Source organism: Hermetia illucens, chromosome 4 (assembly GCF_905115235.1).
Source record: "Hermetia illucens chromosome 4, iHerIll2.2.curated.20191125, whole genome shotgun sequence".
Taxonomy (NCBI): Eukaryota; Metazoa; Arthropoda; class Insecta; order Diptera; family Stratiomyidae; genus Hermetia; species Hermetia illucens.
This window is the reverse complement of record NC_051852.1, coordinates 52,662,430-52,685,471: the sequence shown is the minus strand read 5'-3', so window position 1 is coordinate 52,685,471 and position 23,042 is coordinate 52,662,430. Positions and strand designations below refer to the sequence as shown.

The 23,042-nt window shown below is 39.8% G+C and overlaps 3 protein-coding genes and 1 long non-coding RNA gene across 4 annotated transcripts in view; 3 read left to right on the top strand and 1 right to left on the bottom strand.

Annotated features, from left to right (window-relative positions):
• The window catches only part of LOC119655103 (sodium channel protein Nach), an 86,201-nt gene extending 82,652 nt beyond the window's left edge, over positions 1-3,549 (top strand). Inside the window, exon 11 of the mRNA XM_038060825.1 lies at positions 2,413-3,549. The gene's annotated coding sequence lies outside the window, so the exon portion shown is untranslated. The remainder of the gene's footprint in view (positions 1-2,412) is intronic.
• A 7,581-nt stretch (positions 3,550-11,130) lies between these two features.
• Positions 11,131-12,157, top strand: LOC119654545 (vitamin K-dependent protein C-like). Its single transcript, XM_038059989.1, has 3 exons — positions 11,131-11,680; positions 11,733-11,911; positions 11,969-12,157. The coding sequence occupies exons 1-3, from the start codon at positions 11,257-11,259 to the stop codon at positions 12,077-12,079; spliced, it is 714 nt and encodes a 237-aa protein (XP_037915917.1). The 5' UTR covers positions 11,131-11,256; the 3' UTR covers positions 12,080-12,157.
• A 6,752-nt stretch (positions 12,158-18,909) lies between these two features.
• LOC119654579 (serine protease 3-like) lies at positions 18,910-19,954 on the top strand. Its single transcript, XM_038060035.1, has 2 exons — positions 18,910-19,014; positions 19,067-19,954. Exons 1-2 carry the CDS (start codon positions 18,952-18,954, stop codon positions 19,805-19,807), a joined length of 804 nt encoding a protein of 267 aa, XP_037915963.1. The 5' UTR covers positions 18,910-18,951; the 3' UTR covers positions 19,808-19,954.
• LOC119654580 lies at positions 19,827-20,518 on the bottom strand. The gene is made up of 2 exons (XR_005249831.1): positions 20,241-20,518; positions 19,827-20,169 (listed from the first exon to the last, which is right to left on the bottom strand). It is a non-coding gene; the product is annotated as an uncharacterized LOC119654580 (long non-coding RNA).
• Between the last annotated feature and the right edge of the window lie 2,524 nt (positions 20,519-23,042).

Sequence of the window (23,042 nt, the reverse complement as noted above, 5' to 3'; positions counted from 1 at the left end):
TTTTTGGTGCTGACGTTGATACCATATACTTTCTGGCGGCCCCGCCTGCTCGATCTGGATGAAAGCAGTTTGTACGTCTCGGGTCGTTCTTCCCATGATGTCGATATCGTCAACATAGGCCAGTAGTTGAGTGGACTCAAAGAGAATCGTACCTCAGCATCACGGATCACTTTCTCGAGGGTCAGGTAAAAGAGGACGCAGGATAGGACATCCCCTTGTCTTAGACCGTTGTTGATGTCGAATGGTCTTGAGAGTGATCCTGCTGCTTTTATCCCGCCTCGCACATTGGTCAGGGTCAGCCTAGTCAGTCGTATTAATTTCGCCGGGATACCGAATTCTCTCATTGCCGTGTATAGTTTTACCCTGGCTGTCGTAGGCAACTTTAAAGTCGATGAAAAGATGGTGCAACTGATGTCCATATTAAAACAGTTTTTGCATCGTTTGCCGCAGAGAGAAAATCTGATCTGTTGCTGATTTGCCTGGAGTGAAGTCTCTTGGGTATGGGCCATACTTTTCGAGTTCACAGATCTGTTGGTTCTCCTAGACTTCCTTTTTCCGTCTGTTGAGTCGCTTCTCCGCTCGACGGAGTTCGTGATGAGTCTGCACCCGTGCCCGCGTTCTTTGAGAATGCAACAATACTCGGTATGCGGCATTCTTCCGTTCCGTTGCTGGTCTACATTGATCGTGGAACCAGCCGTTCCAACTCCTTTTGCGGCTGGGGCCAAGTATGTTTGTGGCCGTATTTATGATATCGTTCTTCAGGTGATTGTGAAGATCATTTGTTGATGCTTCATCTCTAGGATCTCTGTTGACTGCGGTTATTGCGGCATCCATTTCCCCCTTTTAGATGTTGCGGAGGTCTGTGTTGTGGATGGCTTCAGTGTTAACTCTCACCTGATTGTCAGAGGGGATTCTGGGTGGTGTTATTAAGTAAGTAAGTTTGTGGACTGCTTTCCGCGCAAACCTGGTACTTCCAACAACCATTTCGTATGACACTGCTAATTGAATAATCCGCAGTCCGTTATCATTTGTATTTTGATGTAAGCTATGAGAGCCAACGTATCGCCTGAATAAAGGCTCCTTCCCTACTTAGCTGTTACAATCCCCAAGTATGATTTTTATCATATCTGGGACATGCTTCGAGGGTTCGTTCTACTTCCTCGTAGATAGTATCCTTCGCCGACTCTGCAGGCTCCTCTGTAGGGGCGTGAACGTTAATGGGGCTTATATTTCAAAATTTGCCTCGCTAGCGCAAAGTGGATGGACGATCGCTTATATTTTCAAAGCCGATAACAGCAGGTTTCATTTTTTGGCTAACTAAGAAACACACTCCGAGCACATGGTTTACGGGATGGCCACTATAATATATGGTGTAGTGACTCTTCTCCAGGAAACCGGTTCCTGTCCAACGCATCTCCTGTAACGCTGTTACATCAGCCCTATATTGGGACAGGGTATCGGCTAGTTGCTTGGCAACTTCATCTCTGTACAAGGAGCACACGTTCCATGAGAAAATGCCCAAATCGTCATTCCTTTGTCATTGCCGGGTTCATCGTCGTATTATCCGTCCAGTCCGAACCTCCTGTTGTGGCTTCGTAACTTCGGTTTTCCGTGTAGATATATTACTTCAAAACTTAATGATTCTAGGATAAACTTAAAGGAGTTTCCAGTCAATTTTTGAAAAATATAGTAACATAAGGTCGCGGTTCAAATCTCACTGGTAGCAGTGGAATTTGTATCGTGATTTGACGTCGGATACCAGTCGACTCAGCTGTGAATGAGTACCTGAGTTAAATCAGGGTAATAATCTTGGGCGAGCGCAATGCTGACCACATTGCCTCCTAGTGTACCGTTACGGTCTTGAATGAAGTGCTCTAAAACACTTCAAGGCCCTGATCCAACATGGATTGTTGCGCCAACGATTATTATAGTAACATATATTATATTTAAGGGCTCGATACCGTGGGCCTGGGTCATCATATTTTTTTTCAGATTTTTCGGTTAAGTAATTTCTAAGAACGAGTCCTTGAAGTAATTGACACCTTTCGAACCCCCGCATTCCCCTCCTCTCTTTGCAACCAATGCTAAAACGAATATCTGCTCCGACAACTGTCATTTGATTACTTACTGCATGCGGGGGGATCCACAGTTTCCAACTTCTCACCAAATTTCGTATCAGTAAAGTAACGGAATGGATGTGAGAAACACACAAACAGATGAGGAGACAGACAGACAGTAATCCAATTTAATAAGGTTTGTTTCATAGTAGACACTATACATCATGCAGATGGTCGCTTTCGTTCTAAAGCGTACGTTAGTATCTGTGAAAATAGCATCTTCTATCTAACATTGTTGGTTTATCCATCACTAGGAGTTCTACTTTCACAAGAGATTTTATGTTAATATTTTCAGTTGTACCACGAGGAGAGGATAAAATTATACCTGTTGAGCTCAATGTCGACATCCATGAAACCGAGAAATTAACCGAAGGGATAGAAGATTCTAGCATACAAACTCCAGTTATTATTCCAGTGCAAGAAGAGCCGAAGTATGTCAAAAATTTCAACGCGTTCATTGAACAAACTCATCAGCACCTCAACCAAGTTTTGGCAAACAATCAAAGAATCGACGATGTTCATGGAATTGTAACCGAAATACAGAAACCTGCTCCTGCTGGGACACTCCTTACAGCAGAAAGTGCACCAGATTTGATCCACAGCAAATTGATTTCTGAAGAATCTTTTCATAATCAAAATGGTCGAGTTACAAGCGATCTCACTCCCGGAAGATCAGATACTTCTACTGTACTTGAAGAATCGGTGGACACTCGAAAATCCATGATCAAAACGCCTAAACAATCGTCTACCAGAGCCGCCACAAGCCGATCTACAATGCAAACGCATCGAAGCATAGGCAAAATAGAGCCGCTTAAGTTAAAATCGATTTCAGAAAGGAACTTAACAGCAAGATCGGCAATTCAGCAAAGTAAGTTTGTACCTACTCGGAAAATCACTACTCAGATCTCTAGCACTTCGAGGACGGGTAGAACAGAAAAAGGAGAAAGAAAACCATTTATGAAAAATAATCCGACATCAGTTAAATCTATATCGTCACGTACATTGGCACCGCCCACTCTGTCTTCACGAAATCTTCCCTCCTGCAGCATCTCTAAACGTGAAAGCGGCATGGATACAGCAAGGACCGATCGATCGAATTGGAAAGACAAGAAAATGACCAGTGTACCTATATCAGTTATAAATTTGCAACTATGACGCCATTCTAATTTATTTATTACTTGTTGTTTGATGTATATTCGTGAATAGACTTTGAATGGAGTAAATGCACAACAGAACTTTGTTTTAGAAAATTGAGGGTATTTAACACAAATGCAATTCACGTTGACGTCTAGATATTTTTTTTGTTTCGTTAAGATATTATGAAAAGAAACGAACATTACCTTTTTACTAAGCAACCTTCATTGATCCGTATAAATACAACTATGTTACCAAAGTGGTGCACCTCCAAATCGCCCCCTTAGTTCAAAAAGGACAAGTAACAGAGGAACAATTACATCTAACTATCTTTCATTATCAGTAGGTAAGTCTACAACAAATTGTGTATCTTTTTTTATGCTTTTATCTATTAATCGAAAAATAATTGACAATTTTTCCGTTTTCTAATTGAATCCTATTCATTCCAGTAAGGGATTGGTTGAATACTTAATAAAAAGTAAAGATTGAATTGTATCATATAATGTGGAAGGGTTCACACAAGACAAGTTTTTTATATATTCGTTTTGTATTTTTTCCTTATAAATTTTGCGTAGTTCCTGTCTAATGGGATTTGACCTGCCATAGAAATCCATAATGGTTCCGCTTTACTCCTTTCTGTAGCAAGGGTATCCACACAGTCCCTTCTTCCTTATTTTTTTCCATTTCCTTTTTAAATGAGGCTGTGTTTAAATTTCATGTTGTGAAAGTGGTAAACCTATATCGCCAGGTCAAACATAAAGGCGAATAAAACAAGGACCGGGCGGGACCGGATTTCGAACCTGAAACAGGAGACTAAACATTCAATCCCGGCCATCGTCTTATCATGTAAATGATTGGCGGTGCAAATAGTCTAAATCCTACCCGGTCTAACGGGTTTCATCTTGGAAGTTTTAAGCTAGAATATAAGTCTCCTGCAGTCCCTGTATGGCCAAGTGCATGGTGAACTCAATAAGAAATCGAAAACGAGAGCATAACCTAGGCCAACATTAATTCACATAACAAAACCGTATTCTTAAAACAAGTGATTTCGGTTTTTTCCAAATGGAGTATAATTACTTCCGAAATGGCAAAAATTCTAATTAAACGCTGACAAATTGACGTCGCCTCACAGAAGGTGTTTCAATTCATATCTTTCATGTTACCATTCACTTTTCAGTATGCCATATAAAAGTTGAATATCTTGTTCAGCGGTTATCGATTCCCAATCAAAAATGTTGCTTCTACGAAATGTGTATTATTTTTTCATTTACAAATATTATGTTTATACACAGTTTCGGTTCGTAACGCATTAATTGCTATCATCTAAAGACAATGAAACCATATTTTGTAGAACACGAATACCAGCTAAAGTAGACGGCCAATTTATAGTGATTCTGCACAGCCCAGGGTATTTATTTAATTACAGGTGCTTAAGAAATAAATGTCTGCTACCATTGGTTATTGAATGGATGGTTTTTTGTTGAACTTTTTAATTTTTTTTTAATTGTGGACCATATACAACTCTAAAGCCTTTTCATTTGCTTCTGCCGCCAAGTTTACTACTGTAACTATGTAGGCAATTGAAATTTAATTTTTTATTACTAAAGATAAAAAGGGACAAACAAATATGGAAAATAATAATTTACAAGAAAATAGGAAGAACAGATCTTTGCCAAGTGAATTTTAATAACGATGGCGAAAGCGCTCAGCACGTTAGGCTCTCTAAATGAAGAGAAATTCGAATTTAAGTTTGAGAAGGGCGAAGTAAAACTGTAGAAATCATGCTACGTTGTACGCTAGCAGGCCCTCCATACACGTTCCAAAAATCAGTCTTATCCAGTAAATAATAGCCGAAAGCCGTAGCCAAAATGATTTATTTGAACGTAATTTGAAATCCGCATGTTGCCTATAACTTCCTGAATTATTTCCATTTTATGACAAGCAACACTTAACTTTCTATTTATAGAAGGATCATTATATAATCAAAATCGATTCTTTAGTGTATTAAATTATCATCAACTGCAAATATCAAGGTTTTCCATCGATGTCCACCAATTCTATATCCGAATCAGCTGGCTGCTGTTCTGACCTACGTGTGTAACTTAGGTCACGCCTTTCTTTTCCACCTTCCGAGTTGGATCATCTTCACCCATACGTGTATTCATAGCCGAAATAATTCTGTTAAAATAAAACAAGTGGTAAAATGTATTTGTTAAGAAGGTTTTGTGTGAAACAAAACCTTATCAAATTCGGTTTACTGTGCCTGCCTGTCCGTCTCTGTCTGTTTGTCTCTCACACCCATTTTCTCAGAAACGATTACTCCTGTTGATATAAAATTTAGTGATAAGGTGGGAGCTGCGAATTCCCTCACATGCACCAAATATAGTCATGTAGAGTATCAGACCTGATGATCTCTATAGACCATCCTTAAATTCCACATAAAACGATGGAACTCACTGTATCATGAGCATTCACAGTTTCCACCTTTCCCACAAATTTGGTGTCAATCGGCACAATCGTTTTGAGAAAAAAGCGTGTGGCAGGCAGGCTGAGATTAAACCGATTTTAATAAGCTTTTGTTAAAAAGGACCCACATTGCCACCCCCTATGATCAAACGTGTGCTAAATTACAGAAAAAATACTTCTTGTTTAAAAGATAAACAGTACAAAAGATTTTAATCTTAACTAACAGAGTCAGTGTTAATTAACAAAAGAAGCTAAATAGTTCTACGTGTAACTTAAGGAAAGTTTTTTTCACCGAATATAATCATGTAGGGAATCAAATTAAAGTTCTCGATTAGTATGTTTCAATTCTGTACCCCGTTATGATATTTAATGCAGAAGAGGGAAGGGGAAGGCCGGGAATAGGTAATTTCTTTCACCCATTCCATTCTCAGAACCCATCCAACCGAAAATTTGAAAAAAATCACGAAGCAGCCACTATACGGCGCCTAGGCTGCGATATATCGCCCATACTGATATTTGTTCAAATAAAGTTTATAATAGTATATTGCTATAATCTTTAGTAATTGAGTGTAAAAACCCCCCTTAAGTTCATCTTAGAAACGTTGCAGTAACATAGATAAAAGCACAAAAATGATTCTGCTAGGTTTGGTGGAAATCGCACTATTACTAACAAAGTGTCGCTCCAGTGCAAATTCCTAGGGAGGGGGGGAGACAGACAGACATTTGTCTGTCTGATATCTGAGGTCTGTTGCCTGAGCGAAACAGACAACAGACATATGTTACAGTGCCACTTGTGCTTTACTGTGCTTGTGCTTGCGTGATTATGATTACAGTGGTTACGATTATACAACTAAATGGTTGCCTGGTTGTAATCACAGTGATCACGTATATAATCACATAATCACGAATCATGCTTATAATATAATGGGGTACTTTCCCTGTTCCCCCAGGTTTTCTCTGTTACCCCCTGTGGTGAGTTCAATTTTCCTTTTTTCGAATACTACATCCTCATATTTGGCTCTGACGACCTTCGTAGATTCCTGTATCAGCTGCGAAATCAATGTTAATTGCAGTTATAATAACAAAGTCTTCAATCTGTAATGCCTAATGACAAGGTTTGCAAATGTCTTAAAGTCGTTCGACACCACCCCTGCCTGACCCCAAACTAGATTTCTCATGTAACATATGAGACCACTAAGGCAAGGAAATCAACGGCACCAGCTACGCAGAGCAAGCGTACATTTCTAATGGCAAATATGAGTTTGGTACTACTACGAGTACATATTGTATTTAAACTTTTGGTTATTAGCAACGCTTCTCTTGTTGATCTGCTCGTTCACAAGCGGAAGAAAACTTTGAACCTCAAAGAAGCAGAAGCTGTTAAGACTCAGGCAATTAAACCAAAAAATTTCGTTCCAGTTTTGCTAATGTGTTATTAATATTGCTGGCAGAAAGGTGCAAACCACAATGTGTTAAATAATTGCCAATCAAACGATGTAAAGTACATTCAATTTAATCAGGTCGAGATTTAAGAATAGTTTATTCAGTTGTACAATAGACACCGAGAGATACCGTATAATGAAGTCAATTATGTTAAGATTTTTTACTTTACAAATATCGCCAATTTGGTTGCGCAGTCTCTGAATGTAAGAAAAGCTGTTCATGTAATTTAATTCCTAACTCACAGGGGAGCCACTATCTTAGCATGGCATCGACAGTAAAGTAAAGACTATTAGTCCAAGTGAAGATGTTACGCGACCTTTCAGACTGTAGTGGCTCTTCCCTTCTCCTCTATCGCGGAGTTCCTGTGTTTTAAGAATGACTAGCAGCTCTGCGAACATTGGTTTTTCAACATCCTGTAGCCTCCACAATAACTCCAGTTAGCATCCCTCTTCAATCCATTCTTTATCAAGTTTTACATTGAAGGGCACAATAGACAATGAATACTAAATAATGCGAAATTTTATAAAATTTACAAAAAATACATAACGAGAAAAATTGGTAACAGAATTTTCTTGCACTATATATACGATTTTATGTCCGGATGGCTCAACTGGTTAGAGCACTGGGCTGTTGTACGGAAGGTTGGGGTTCAAATCTAACTGGTGGCAGTGGGATTTATATCGTGAGCTGTGAATGAGTATCTGAGTTAAATGAGGGTAATAATCTCAGGCGAGCGCAATGCTGACTACATTGCCTCCTATAGGGTACTATAATCCTGTAGTGTACTGTTATGGGCTTGAAGTGCTCTAACACCCTTCAAGGCCCTGATCCAATATGGATTGTTGCGCCAACGATTATTATTTCTGACTTGTCACAATCTTGGCAGATGCCAGATTTTACCTAATACTAGCACGAAGTGCCAAGCATGCTCGGACGATCCTACCTACTTAAAAGCTAAAGGGGCGCTGGTGGTGGTGGGTGGTGGTAGGTTAGTGGGAGAATCCGCCGAGAACTGCCCGCAACATCAAGCACGTATGCAGAATTGTGTACTTCTGCATGGTTTGAACCAGACTGTGTGAAAGTCCCAGGACATCAAGGGAAGCCGTGAGCGATTTAAGTATGATACAATGCCTGTAGCTGACAATATTATGGGAACCACAACCATCCGCCCGAGACGCCAAATTTCTTTGATTTCCTGAGCCAGTGACTCATAGTTCACCTTCTTCTCTACGTATTTCCGTTCGATGTTGCTATTAGCAGCATCAATAATATACGCAGACTGACCCGTCTTGTTAACTAACAGCACGCGAGACTTGTTGTGCGGTATGTGGCGATCATTAGAACTTGCCGATCCCAATACATACTGTAAGCAAAACTATCAAGCACTGCTTGCGGCTCTTATCGGTAAACCGGACATGTTCCCGTGATCAGCCAATGATTGTATGCAAGGTTTTAATGAATCATCAATACAGCATTGTACCTGGTGATGTATTTCACCGGTGCCGTAACAGTGCAACCAGAAATGAGATGGTCCAACGTCTCTAACGCCGAACCACACATTCTGCACTGGTCGTTCTCCACCCGTTCTTTCATGATGAACTTTTTATAAGCTCGGCTCGTGACTATGCCGTCCTGAATGGCACAGAAGAACCCCTCCGTCTCAACAAAGGGCTCCCAAGCACACAGCCATCTGTTCGACAAATGCAAATCCACAAATAGCTGCCAAAGACAATTCACGTGTTTACCGTGCATTGCCTTCGACTTCCATTCATCGACCCGCTCTTGGTCCAACTTCACCCCACTCAAAGAATTGAAAGATCGATCCTTCAAGTTAAGTGGAGTCAGTCCACAGTCTATCTTACAGACAGCCGCATACAAGGGACTCGCCTGCTCTTTGCTGTAAAAATAAGCACACAGTGAGTCGACTTGGTGTTGATGTTGTGCCGCCACGTCAACCACGCCCCTACCTCCAATGTCACGAGGCAGGTTCATCCGCTTCACGGTAGAGTTTCGATGAAGCATTCGGAATTTGGACATAGTAATCTCTATCCACCGCTACGTTTTCCAGATCAGTCTTCGTCCACGGCAATATTCTGAATGCATAAGCCAGTGAAGGGAATTTGAACAGCAGAGCATCCTTCATATCACCATCTCGAGCATGAATTCCTTGCAGAATTCCTAGGTATTTGTAGAATTCTGTCTCGGTCATAGTTTGGATGTAGATGTCACCAATGCTATGTCCGGCATGCGGCTCATGATAACCTTTCCGAATGGCTTGGATTCGACACTTGTCTAATCCAAACTCCATCCGAATATCACGGCTGAACATTTCTACTATTCACAACTGACTTCCAAGATGGTCGTCAGTACCAGCATACAACTTGATCTCATCTAAGTACATCAAGTGTGTCAGTTCGCACTTAGCACGTAGGTCATACTTTATTGCAAAACCATGCCCTCTAGCATCATTCAGTAGCCATGAAAGGGGTTTCGGTGAAATACAAAACCAAAGGGGACTCAACGAATCCCCCTGGAAAATGCCCCTCCGTAGACGGACGTACAGATGTACGCACTGATAAGGTGATATGTCACCCTTTCATGACTGTCGCCTCTAGTTGCTTGCCCTACAACTACCGAGTCGATAATGAGTTGCTCTTTGTTACTCCTTGACCTAATTCGGCAGCCCTTCTGCTCCTCGGACAGAATGTTGATTGTCTCGAGGTGCGCATTGACCCTTCCACTAATAATGGACCTTATGAATTTGTAGAGGGTTGGTAAGCAAGTAATCGGTCTTGTGTCAGCGGGTTCCTGCACCGTGTGCTTCTTAGGGATAAGGTAGGTAATCCCCGCAGTCAGAAAGGGTGGAAATTCCTCCGACCGATGCATGACCTGTTTATATTGTGCGTCAACTGACTGTATACGTTAGTAAATTTAAATTTTAAATATACTAGAAATTTTGCACCCGACCTGGGCCCCTCCGGTTCTTCGAACTGTTTATGGCTCTTCGGTAACATCCGCAAAATTCAAGCCAGGCGTATTTGCATGGCGAGTGCCTTCTGCGGTGATCCACTCAACATGGTGGGCGGGTAACCCCCAAAAACCACCCTAGTATCCTTTCTCTTCCATTATCGAAAACTGTACTGTCTGGACGCTCTGTTGGGATTCGTTGTGAGATCTGAAAAAGCTCCGCTGGCTCCTCGCATATGTTACATTCTGGACACGTCTGGAGTCACTTTCGCCATACTGAATGTCTGCTTTAGTGTGTCCAGAAATTCAACTACTGGTGTCTCACTGGGGATGGCATAATTTCTGTAAACCCTCTGCACTTTATTTCTCGCCTGTCTGCTGGCATCGCCACTGCTAATTTGAATCGTGGCGCTTAGAAGTCGAGCCGCCCCACGACTAGCGGTTTCGACGCCGTGCTATCCATCACGGGAGCCGGACCCAGTCAGACGACTCCCGCCAGTTATCCGCACCGGATCTCAAGTTTCTCCTTATTCTCATTAGATAGATTTGCATTTTATACCTAACTGCCAGGCGTGGTGATAGCTTGCTCAGTGAGTAATCTGCAAGACTTCAAAGTTCCTACACTCTCCTCACTTACCCTGAGGTACCTGAGGTACTTGTGGCTTCAGACTGAAGCTATCCATCCCACAACCGGGCTTGGGACCGGCTAGGGCGGAGTTTATAATATTGTTATTTATTATGATTACAATTATATATACGATTCCTTCAAAATTGTGTAAAGAATACCATACCATACCATCTATGTATATATACATTTGAATATGCCATTTGAAAGCCTATAACTTAATATCTATCCAGACTTTGAAATTCAAGATAAAAAATCATTGCATTTGAAAGAGTCGCATCCAGTGTGAGACACTGTTCGAATCATAGAATCAATTACTTAAATTTGATAAAATTCGATATATTAGTCGCGCCTCCCTATCATTTTTCTCATCATTTATCGAGGAACACAACTGATCATTTATCTTTTCCCGCTTCCGGAAGTCAATATTTAAGTCATTTCCACTACGAAAAATTTTAGTCAGTCAAGCAGCCATACTACCAGCAAGTGGTCCGGGTCATTGAGATGAAAATTCTGGTAATTTGTGCTCTAATCGGTTTGGCAACGGCCGTTGATGAGTATGTTCCTCATCACGTGGATTTATTGATTCGCGACGGAAAGCAATCCTCCTTTCCTGGAAGTGGTGTAATAGTGTCTCTCAAGCATGTCCTTACTGTGGCCATAAACATTAAAGGATTTGTAGAATGGGAAGTGACCCACGGCAATCAAGAATTCGGGCGCGAAACATTGCTTTCCAAAAATGCATTTGCGCATCCTAATTTTGATTTCTCAACAATGAAACACAATTTAGGAATCATTGTGTTGCCTAAGTCATTGAAAGTGACTCCGGCAACATTGCCCGTGCGACTTCCGGAACTCAATGAAGACTCACCGAACGTTGGAGACTTTGGACTTGTGGCGACATACCATGGACTAGGCAAAAAGAATGGTAGAAACAAAACCGACATGAAACATTTCCTCAAGCCAAATTATTATTGCAGGTGAAAAAAAGTTAACATATGGTCCGCATCAGGTTGTTGAAAACGCTCTTTGCGAGAAAATATATCCAAAGATAAAGAGTTTGCCGAATTTCTTCTGCGCCTTGGAAAATCAATTCAGGGTCTGCGGAGGCACTCAGGGAAGCGGATTTTTGGAAGATGTTCATAGAAAACGAACCTTGGTAATTTGAAAGTCTAATTTAATTTCGGTACATGGTTTTTATGAGCATTGTTCGCAGGGCGGAATCTTATCGATTGGCGAACTCTGGGATGATTGCAGCACAACAAATTACCTAGTATATCTCCGTATTAGTCCTTACGCTCACTGGATTCGCCGCAACACATCATAAATATTATTCATATTTCACTCAATTCTTCTGAAAATTGGAAGCATTCACTGCGAAAAATAAATTTCATTTTCTATAGAATTGACGGTAGTTTTTATGTTCAGCATATAAAGGTAGAGTGCTTGGCAGTGCACTTAGATACGCCTCAAGTACGAGAGTTCAAATCTGTTGAAGTGGTAACGTTTACGAATTTAAATTTCTTATGCCTTACATTTAATTAGATAAAAAATTGATGCACCTCATTTTAGTGTATTAAAATGTATCAGTTAAATTTAGAAAGTTTAAAATGTATCAGTGAAATTTGGACTCCAAATCGAATAGACTTTTATTCCACATTGACTGTGAAGTCGCACCAGAACAAAAATTTAAAAAGCAATGGAATCGTTGAAATTTAAAAAAAGAAAATATGAGTAAACAGGACTCTTGTCATTGGGTCTTGGTTCATGGCCATGGTTTCTAGGTCTAGGGTGTCAATTTCCTTAGAAGAATAATTTTATAGACACATATGTGGACATAGCGAGTCAACCACGCCCACGCAACATCGCTGATGGTTCCTTGCAATGTATTTCACTATTCACTATTCTCTTCCAGGGTGATCCACACGTCAGTCATTGTGATATACTGTATTTCCCTGCATGGAAAAGTCAACAATGTAATTAGAATAGTATTTCCTAAACTTGTGACTCACTTTTCAATCAACACACCCACAGGCATTGGGCTGGGCTGCGACGTAATTTTTGCTTTCATTTTATCTCAAGTCAAAGTACTCTGATGATACGTCACAAATAAGAGTTGATGAAAGGTTGGAGTATTACAACAGTTTAAAATTGATGTTGACATTGAGATGCCAGTATATCGCCGCTATCAAGGAACGCGTGGAGATTCCAAAACCCCATTCTAATCTGTGTAGTTTAATCGAAGGTCCTATCCAGTAAGTCTCTCCTCAAAGAATCTACTTTCAATTCGTCACCAAACAATATATGCGCAATATTAATTGTTGTGACTTCTGCAGTCCTTTCGCGGCCTTCCACAAGGAGTAATTTCAGGTTTTTTGAGTTAGACATCGTATATTCGTCCATATCTACTGAAATTCCTATTCTTACATCTCGTAATTGACCTTTTTACCTTTTTGAACAAGAAATTTAAGATTTTTTTTCCTTTTTGGCGTGGAATTACTTTTCTCTAATATGTACCTGGTTGCACTCTCTGCAATTCGTTTTTATTTGTATTTTTTTTTTTTCGTGGAGAGCAGGTGTGTTTTTCTCTGCTACCTCCTCTTCACAACTTCATCAATGTTAATTGTAAGGTATGCAAAATCTGGCTACATAACTTCTTATAGACCACTGTCCCGTATAAATTGTTGAAATCCTGTACGCCTTCGCTAACTAGAGTGAGCGGCTGTCAAGCTATGCCACCCACAGTCCAGTCATTAAAGCTTTCTCCGAATTCTTTCAGTCAAGACCGATTGACACGAAATTTGAGGTGAGGATAGAGTGTGGCATAAGAAACCAAAGTTACATAGCGCGGATGTACGCCTCCCCTTCCGAGTGGAATTTTTTTTCGAAATAACCATAGAAATCGATTAAATCGTCAATTCAAACAAAAAATTTTTCAGACAGAAGTAGTAATTTTCGAGTTATTCAAGTTCAAACTTGTCGGTTTTTTCATCCAAAACATGCATATTTTCAATGGTTCGACACTTGTCTAATCCAAACTCCATCCGAATATCACGGCTGAACATTTCTACTATTCGCAACAGACTTCTAAGACGGTCGTCAGTACCAGCATACAACTTGATGTCATTTAAGTACATCAAGTGTGCCAGTTCGCACTTATTACGTAGGCCATACTTTATTGCAAAACCATGCCCTCTAGCATCATTCAGTAACCATCAAAGGGGGTTCAGTGCCATACAAAACCAAAGAAGACTCAACGAATTCCCTGGAAGATGCCCCTCCGTATACGGATGGGCTCTCAGGTATAAGCACCCTCAGATGTACGCACTGATAAGGTGGTATGCCACCTTTCCATGACTGTTGTCAAAAACTTTATTAGTTTCGGATCAATGCAATACAGATTTAGGACATCGATTAGCCAGGTATGCGGGACGCTATCGAAAGCCTTGGCACAATTGATATAGCAACTAAAGAAATTTCTTTGGCCTCTGGCTGCTTGCCCTACAACTACCGAGGCGATAATGAGTTGCTCGTTGCAACCCCTTGACCCAACTCGGCAGCCCTTCTGCTTCTCGGACAGAATGTTGATTGTCTCGAGGTGCGCATTGACCCTTCCACTAATTATAGACGTTGTGAATTTGTAGAGGGTTGGTAAACAAGTAATCGGTCTTTTATCTGCGAGGTCCTGCACCGTGTCCTTCTTAGGGATAAGGTAGGTAATCCCCGCAGTAAGAAAGGGTGGAAATTCCTCCGGCCGATTAATGACCTGATTTATACTGTGTATCAACCGATCATGTATACTGGTGAGCTTTTTGTACCAGAAATTCTGCACCCGATCCAGACCTGGGCCCCTCCAGTTCTTCGAGCTGTTTATGGCTCATCGAACTTCCTCTTCGGTAACATCCGGTAAATTCATGCCAGGTGTATCAGCATGGCGGGTGCCTTCGGCGGTGATCCACTCATGCTGGGCGGATAACCCCCAAAAACCACCCTAGTATTTTTTGTCTTCCGTTACCGAAAACTGTGCTGTCTGGACGTTCTGTTGGTATACGTTGTGAGATCTGAAAAGGCTCCGCTGGTTCCTCGCATATGTTACATTCTGGATACGTCTAGATCGGACGACAAAAAGTTTCTGCTCTAGTGGGTCCAACTACAGGTATCTCACTTATTATTAATTATTATATATACTATTATTAACTTTATTTGAATATTTATTTATTTTTCGAAGACAATTCTATATTTAAAGATTTTTATGTTTTAAATGTAATATTTGTTTGGATACCGTCTCATAATGTTAGCTTTGTAAAGATCTAACTTCTTATTTTTTCCTTCTAATGTAAATGTTATTACTAAAAATTATCGCAGTAATTTTTATGTTAAAACCATAAAATAATATGCCGATTCACCAACATATTGTTACGTACTTGCTTTACGTAGATATCCACTTAGATACTGAGACTTCCGTACACGACTGGTTTACCTTAAAAACCTGGGACTTCCTAAGCCCACTTTACTAGAACCCCGAGACTGGATTGCGTAGCACTAGACAGTTTACTTCACACTTAATTATACGATATTATGCATAATTAATTATAGAACAATTCGTATTTATAAGCAATCCGTTCTGTTTCAACTCAAGAACTAGATTGACTCCAAGGGCAATTCAATTTCAATTTATTTATTTAGTGACTTACAACTAGACAATACGACAATACTTACGACTGGGTAAAATAATAGCTAATTATAATTAACTCAATAAAATGGGTGACTATTACATAGTTTGGCCAACTCGACCTACTCTGTAATCTATTTTACTGTGTATGTATACTCCAGGGGCGGACCACCAGTCCTTTTATACCCGGCGGAAAAGCATGTGAATACTTTGCTAGAAAGCTGCTTTACAACTTTTACAGAATTTCCTTATTGACATTAAAGTCATCTGTTATCATTCATCCTAACTAAATATCCAAGCCACTGTTATATAATTTTGGTATCCTGGCAAATTGTCAATAATAATAATCATTGGCGCAACAATCCATATTGGATCAGGGCCTTGAAATATGTTAGAGCACTTCATTCAAGTACATAACGGTACACTACAGTATTATAGTACTTTACTCAGGTACGCGTTCACAGCTGAGTCGACTGGTATCCGACGTCAAATCACCATACAAATTCCACTGCCACCAGTGAGATTTGAACCGCGACCTTCCGTACTTACATATCATTACTACGATTTAAGTTGACGTCACACGTATTTTTCCTAAAATAATTTTCGTCGCAATATGTGGGCACATTTTTGTTAGTCCAGAGGTAAATTGATTATGACGTAAAATGTATGCACCATGAAGTGTAATAAGGCTCGCTCTGAGAATCTGTCGAACCAAAACAATACAAACAAATCACAATGATGCACCTATATAAAGGTCTAGGTTACAAAATGCATCCCATTCCCCTACCTACTTACCTTCGTTGTACATAGCGTACCAAGCACAACTACGCACCATCGCTGTTGTTGCCCTTTCTTAATGAAAAACTTATCCTTTTCCACTTCCAATTTCTGGTTAACACTTCCACTGGTATCTGACTCGTGCGCCAATTAAATTCCTCGTTAATAATTGTCTTAGACCCGAGTACCCTGATCACATGATTTGATGAAAGCTTGAAGCTTTTGAGTAACAAAGCCTATAACCTTCCATGTTCTACTCTCAATATTATAACAGAAGGACGGCACCGTCAACTTGATGTTAGTGTTTAAACAGTTACATTTTCAAATTTTGGAGCGAAAGCAAAATTGCCGATATTAATGCGTTATGCGACATCAGGTTCGATGCCGCCGCCGGTAGAAGGAAAGCTTCCTAGATATATAAATTGATCAACTCCTTTAATATTCTGCTAATAAATACAAATAATTGCAGATACATTCTTTGTTTATACTGTCGACAGATTTCTCGAAATTGACGAAAAGCAAGTGTAGCAGTATTCTATATTCCGCATCTTGCTCCACAATGATCCGAAACGTGTTAATGTGGTCGGCATAGGAGAATTCAAAGCGGACCTCCTCTTTCATCTATTATTAGGAGAGATTTCAAAACTCCAGCACTTACGAATGAAAGGAAGTAGCAACTCTGCCGAGGCTGCTGAGCCGAATGGAGCTATTCCCCAGGGAGGGCGTCCATCCCGGCGGCTTTATTTCGTTTGAGTGCATTAATGGCGGAAATAATTTCAATTCTGTTTCGGCGAGCAGAACAAGAGGACGAACTTCGCCGAATATTATAAGCTAAATAATTGTAGTGAAGTGTTCTTCAACTGCTCATCATCGTGGATGAGAAGCCTACCATTAACTTATGTCTCGCAGGCCTATCGAAATGCTTACAACCACCTGCACCTGATTGCAATATGGCCCATATATTGTATTTAGAGGTTGTTTACCAGTCATTCAAAACCCAACTGACCTTGTGTCCCGCCGAGTTACCGTTGTCGAGAAGGTGAAGCAGATTCCAGAAACAAATCACAGGCCATTTTCAGTAGCCAAGTTTGTGGTCATGAAGTATAGAAGTCTTATTGATGTTTCCGTAGCAGAAGAAATTCGAAATTTGCAGATTGGTAGAACAAAAATGCTTACACCTTACATAGCAAGCATAGAATACTACACCCGGGATAAGCTACTCTGATAGAGACGTGAAATCTCGAGGCTCTCCTTTTTTCTCTTGAAATGCTAACTTCCAAATCACCCCAAAAATGATAAATTTAATGGTACTAGTCTTTCCAGCCTCTTTAATAGAAATGAAGTAAGAATGATTGGTCGGAAATATTTGGGTCGGTGTAGGTGGAATAAAACCGCGTGTCATGTGCCGTATATATTCCGAATGTGTAGAATCAGTGCATCCATTTCCTCTGTTACTAGATGATGATGCCATGCCATCTGAGCTTGCAGATTTATTTCTATGCAACGAGTTAAATGCCTATTTTACTCACTCAAATGACAGTATTTCACATGCCAGTCTCTCGATTGATGATCATATAACAAAGCTTATTCTTTCCGCGGAGTTGTCAGTGTCTCTTTATATCGATTCCACCCAACAGCTAAATCTGACTTCAGAGCGCGTTTGAGGAGTGCTTTTGTCGTTCTCCTCTGTTTAGCCAAAACCGAGTTTCACCATTCTTTGAATCATTGAGTGGACAGTTTTCTTCGAAAACTTCTTCAATACTAGCAGTTCCGGCAAAAAGTTTGATGCACCTCCAAGGAATCATTTGTTTGTATAAAACTGATATCCATAAAATCGATCATTCTAAATGAATGGACGAAGAGCCGTGGACCAATAGCACGGCAAAAAACTAGAAAGCGTTGAAAAAGCGACAAAGACTGGAATTGAAACATGCCTAACTTGGAACATTCACATTATTCTACGGACCTATCAACTTAGAAAATAACACTCCTTAGACAAGGTAAAAAAACCCACTCATATCGAGATGTCTTTTCGACTTTTTATATTACTATTCTATTGTTATACTCAACTCAGATATGTGTTACAGAATTTTTCAATACTTTGCCCCAACGAAAGTATCAATTTAAGAAGGAAATAGAATTTACTATCGTTGAATAAGACAATGGCAATCAAGCTATGAAATTAAAATCAATTGGGAAATTGTTAAATATCAATTTTTATATTCAGCCCAAACATTATCTGGATCGACCGAATGTAGCCATCAAAAAAAATCTATTCAAACTCAGGCCAATCCCTGAAGTTAAATATAACATTAAAGTAAATGTTCGTACTACCATTCGGAAGCACGTAGATAAATCACAAACAACCAGTGCTTCCAACGCAAAAAGGAAGGAGAGGAATCAATTTACTGAATAGAACCAATTAGTTAACTACTATTAGTTTCCATTTAAGTTAAAACTGAATCCAAAAGAACAACTAAATAGTGAACAAATTATCATGGAGTCGCGTGGGGTATCTACATTCATAAAAAATAAGAACATTCACATTATCGAACAGCAATATTTAACATGGGAAAAATTTAAATCCCCGCCGGTACTTCAAAGACTCTTTTAATGGAAATTCCTGGTTTTATGTACGGAAAATATACGTTGATAATAACCTTATCTTCACCATGTACAATAAATTACTCTCAAATAATTTCAAATTATTTAAACGTAATGATTGTGCTTAACAACAATAGTTCAGTTAAATGTACAAACTCAACATGAGAGCTGCAATTATCCTGGTGCTTTCCTTTATTTTGGGGCTGGGAGTAAGTTCGCTTTATTTGTCAAGTTCTTTTTGTGTAACGCAAATCTTTTCAGCCCCTTGAGGCTAGTTTCATTCATCCTCGTATCATAAATGGGCACAATGCAACATCCGGCCAATTCCCTTGGATAGTGACAATTACTGGAAAAACGAAATCCGGTGATCAGACTTTTTGCAATGGTGTCCTAGTATCGAATAAGGCCATTCTGACTGCGGCTCAATGCTTAGACGGTATTAAGAGGGTTTCGGTCAGCTTAGGATCTGTAAAACGTGATGTGCCATTGGTTCACACAACAAGCCATCACTTTGCTATTCATCCAAAATACAACGCTACCACATTTGCTAACAATATCGGACTTATCACGCTAGCCAACCCGCTGAGCTTCACCAAGTTCATAAAAGCAATCCAACTTCCGTCTTACATACATCGAAGCGATACCTTTACAAATTCCATCGCCACCCTCGTTGGTTTCGGTCGGTTGGGTAACACGGGATCACCCGCTTCCCGTTTACAATTTGCCAAAGTGAAAATACTTCCAGAGAAAAAGTGTCAATCCTACTACGGGTCATTAGTGAGCACAACCAACACAATGTGTTCAGTGGGAAGTGAAAACGATGTCCAAGGAGCTTGTCCTAACGATAATGGCAGTCCCCTTATAATAACGGAAAAACTTACAGACATTCTTATCGGAATAGCATCTTTTATCTCAACGAAAGGATGTGAAGCAGGGCATCCCACCGGATATGTACGAATTGGACCCTATGTTACGTGGATACGCGAACATATTGGCTATTAAAAAATAAATCATTCACCTGGAATTTCATGAATTGCTTTAATGTTAACAAAGCTAAATGAGAAAAATTATAAAATAAAAATTTGAGGATTGGTTGCTACGATACATTGAATAGTTGGCTTCATTAAAAGATAGAGGAATGTAACAATTAAAATCTTTTATTTAGAATCAAACGGTTTTGTTTTTATTGTCATCTTGGTCCAATATTTTCGACTACCTCAAGCACTTTTCATTCAATCCCTCTCCATTTATCTATATGCTTATCTTAACATGAAATCATTTTCACCAAGGAACGAAGGAATTCATTCTGTACGTTTATTCAAGTTATCACCAGTAAATAAAAGGATGAGGATGACATTTCAACCCTATCAATGAGAACAGCATAACGACGATCGCGTATATAAAAGCTTAGATTTATTCTAAAACATATACTTACAACTATGGATAGAATAATAGCACTCTATTCGTTTTCAATAAAAAACACAATTTTAAATTATAAAGTTAACACAAATATTCCTATTAGATTTTTTTGTGGCGATATTAGCGCATGTTGATTGTTGCAGCACACTTGGAAATACTTGTAAAAAAAGATGAACATTTGTATGAGTCGTACCTTAAAATTAATGACGGACGTAGATGCCACATGGCATACTATCGACCATTTTTTGGCATCGGCCCCTCAGGGCATGTCTTCCATATCTCAATATGGAGGACATGCTTCATGAATAGGTATAGGCTCCAATTTCGTTGTCGTTTTTGTATTTGTCCTGCCCGATCTTGTGTATAACATTCTTCCAAAGATTTTCCATCAGGTTAAGATAGGGATAGGGTTAGGGGTAGCTGACAATATTATGGGAACCACAACCATCCGCCCGAGACGCCAAATTTCTTTGATTTCCCGAGGCAGTGGCTCATAGTTCACCTTCTTCTCCACGTATTTCCGTTCGATGTTGCTATTATGGGGGATAGCAACATCAATAACTAACAGCACGTCAGGCTCGTTGTGCCGCGTGTGGCGATTATTTGAACTTGCCGATCCCAATACATACTGTAAGCAGAACTATCAAGTACTGCTGGTCATATCGGTAAACCGGACATGTTCCCGTGATCAGCCCATGCTTGTATGCAAGGTTTTGATGGACAACCTTACATACAGCATTATGTCTGGTGATGTATTGCACCGGTGCCATAACAGTACAGCCAGAAATAAGATGGTCCAACGTCTCTAACGCCGAACCACACATTCTGCAATGGTCGTTTTCTACCCGTTCTTTCATGACGAGCTTTTTATAAGCTCGGGTGGTGACCACGCTGTCCTGAATGGCACACATGAACCCCTCCATCTCAGCAAAGAGCTCCCCAGCACACAGCCATCTGTTCGACAAATTCAAATCGACAAATAGCTGCCAAAAACAATTCACGTGTTTACCGTGCATTGCCTTCGACTCGCTCTTGGTGTTTCGACACTTGTCTAATCCAAACTCCATCCGAATATCACGGCTGAACATGTCTTTTATTCGCAACAGACTTCTAAGATGGTCGTCAGTACCAGCATACAGCTTGATGTCATCTAGCTGTACATCAAGTTTGTCAGTTCGCAGTTATATTATTATATTAGCTATATCTAGCATTGTATTCTTGGCACTTTGTACGATGAAAGGACGTTTTACCATTAGGTTCAATGCGATTGCGCTCCAAAGCATTCTCTTTCGAAAATACAAGTCCTTATTAACATGAGCTTTTGCGAAAGTTAATTTCGATTTTATATTTTTTCGAACAATAGTATTTTTTTCTGCTGAGCCGTCCAAACAGTCCTGCAATCGTTGAATTGCCTTCTTTCAAGTCTACTTGAAACACACGTGCCTAACTCCTTCCTGACAATCGTTCTGACGACAGTTTTACGTTGAGGAGACTTGTATGTATAATTTTTGTTGAATAAATCTGGATTTTTCTTTATTGTGTTAATGGCATTGTAAACTATTTTTCTGAAGCAACCAACAATTTCAGATATTTCGGGCCGGGTTTTCCCTTTTTCGAGCAATAAATAAATTATTTTCCTTTTTTCTGGAATACTAAGATCTGCCCATTTTTGCGATCGATCACTTTAATTAGTCATCAAAACAAAATTCAATCACTTTCGCGAACAACATTTCATTTACGAAAGAATACTCATCACTGTGAAGTGTGCTATTTCAGTGTCAACCTGTAATAGGCTACCCAATGAGTTAACTAGTCAATAACAAAATCTATGATTGATAACGGTATATAATTTAACGGTATTTTTCTGGTCATTCGATAAAGCATTGCCCGAAGCCATATTACTGTAATCATTCAAGTTAAAAGGAAAAATTGTAAATTTCCATTAGTATTATTTATATTTTCCTCGTAATTGCTTATTTCAAAGCAGAGTACTTCTAAGAGTTTGTATAAAACAAAACTTTATTAATGTTCGGCATGGAACCGTTTGAATTTAATATTGGTGTTGAGATAGTTGTATTTCTAGATTTTGTAAGAAGGCGTATTTAGCGCTATCAATGTGTCAACATTAAGTTCGGTATCGCCGTAAGCAGAAACAACGCAACAATTCAGTGAGAGAACAGGTAGAAGTGATCAGCGTAGTCGGGATCACAATATATCTAAAAGGCAATCTCCACACTCAGTAGTCTCGGAGTTGCAAATATATTGGGGAAGCTTATCCATACACATCCTAGATCCTAGTATCTGCCTGTGATTCAGTGCCTATGATCTGTACGGATAAACTTCCCAAATCATTTGCAAATCCTAAACCATTTAATGTGGAAACTGCCTTTTAGATGTACTGTGGGTCGGAATGCTTGCGGAATGATGGCATCGTCCATTGAACCCCTCCACACCCTCCGGATAAGGCAGAATGTAGAACTTCACCGATATTAAGACAAACATTTTTGGTTACCTCGATGCAACACGTGACCTTTTGCACCATCATAAACCGCTCTAATAATAACTGTGTCTTCAAAATGCCTTTCTGGCGTAGAGCACTCCAGATATTGTCCTTACTCACGATGTTGAAAGCTTTCTTGAAATCGATGAAGAGACAGTGAGAGGTGATTCTGCACACTGCTCTAAATAATCCGGAGGGTGGTAATATAGTCAATGTAGGAGGATCCAAAGCAAAAATCACCCTGTTCTCTGATGATCAAGCTGTCGCGTTTTTCCTTGATCCGGTCCGGATGATTCCGCGGCTCCAAGCGCCTGATAA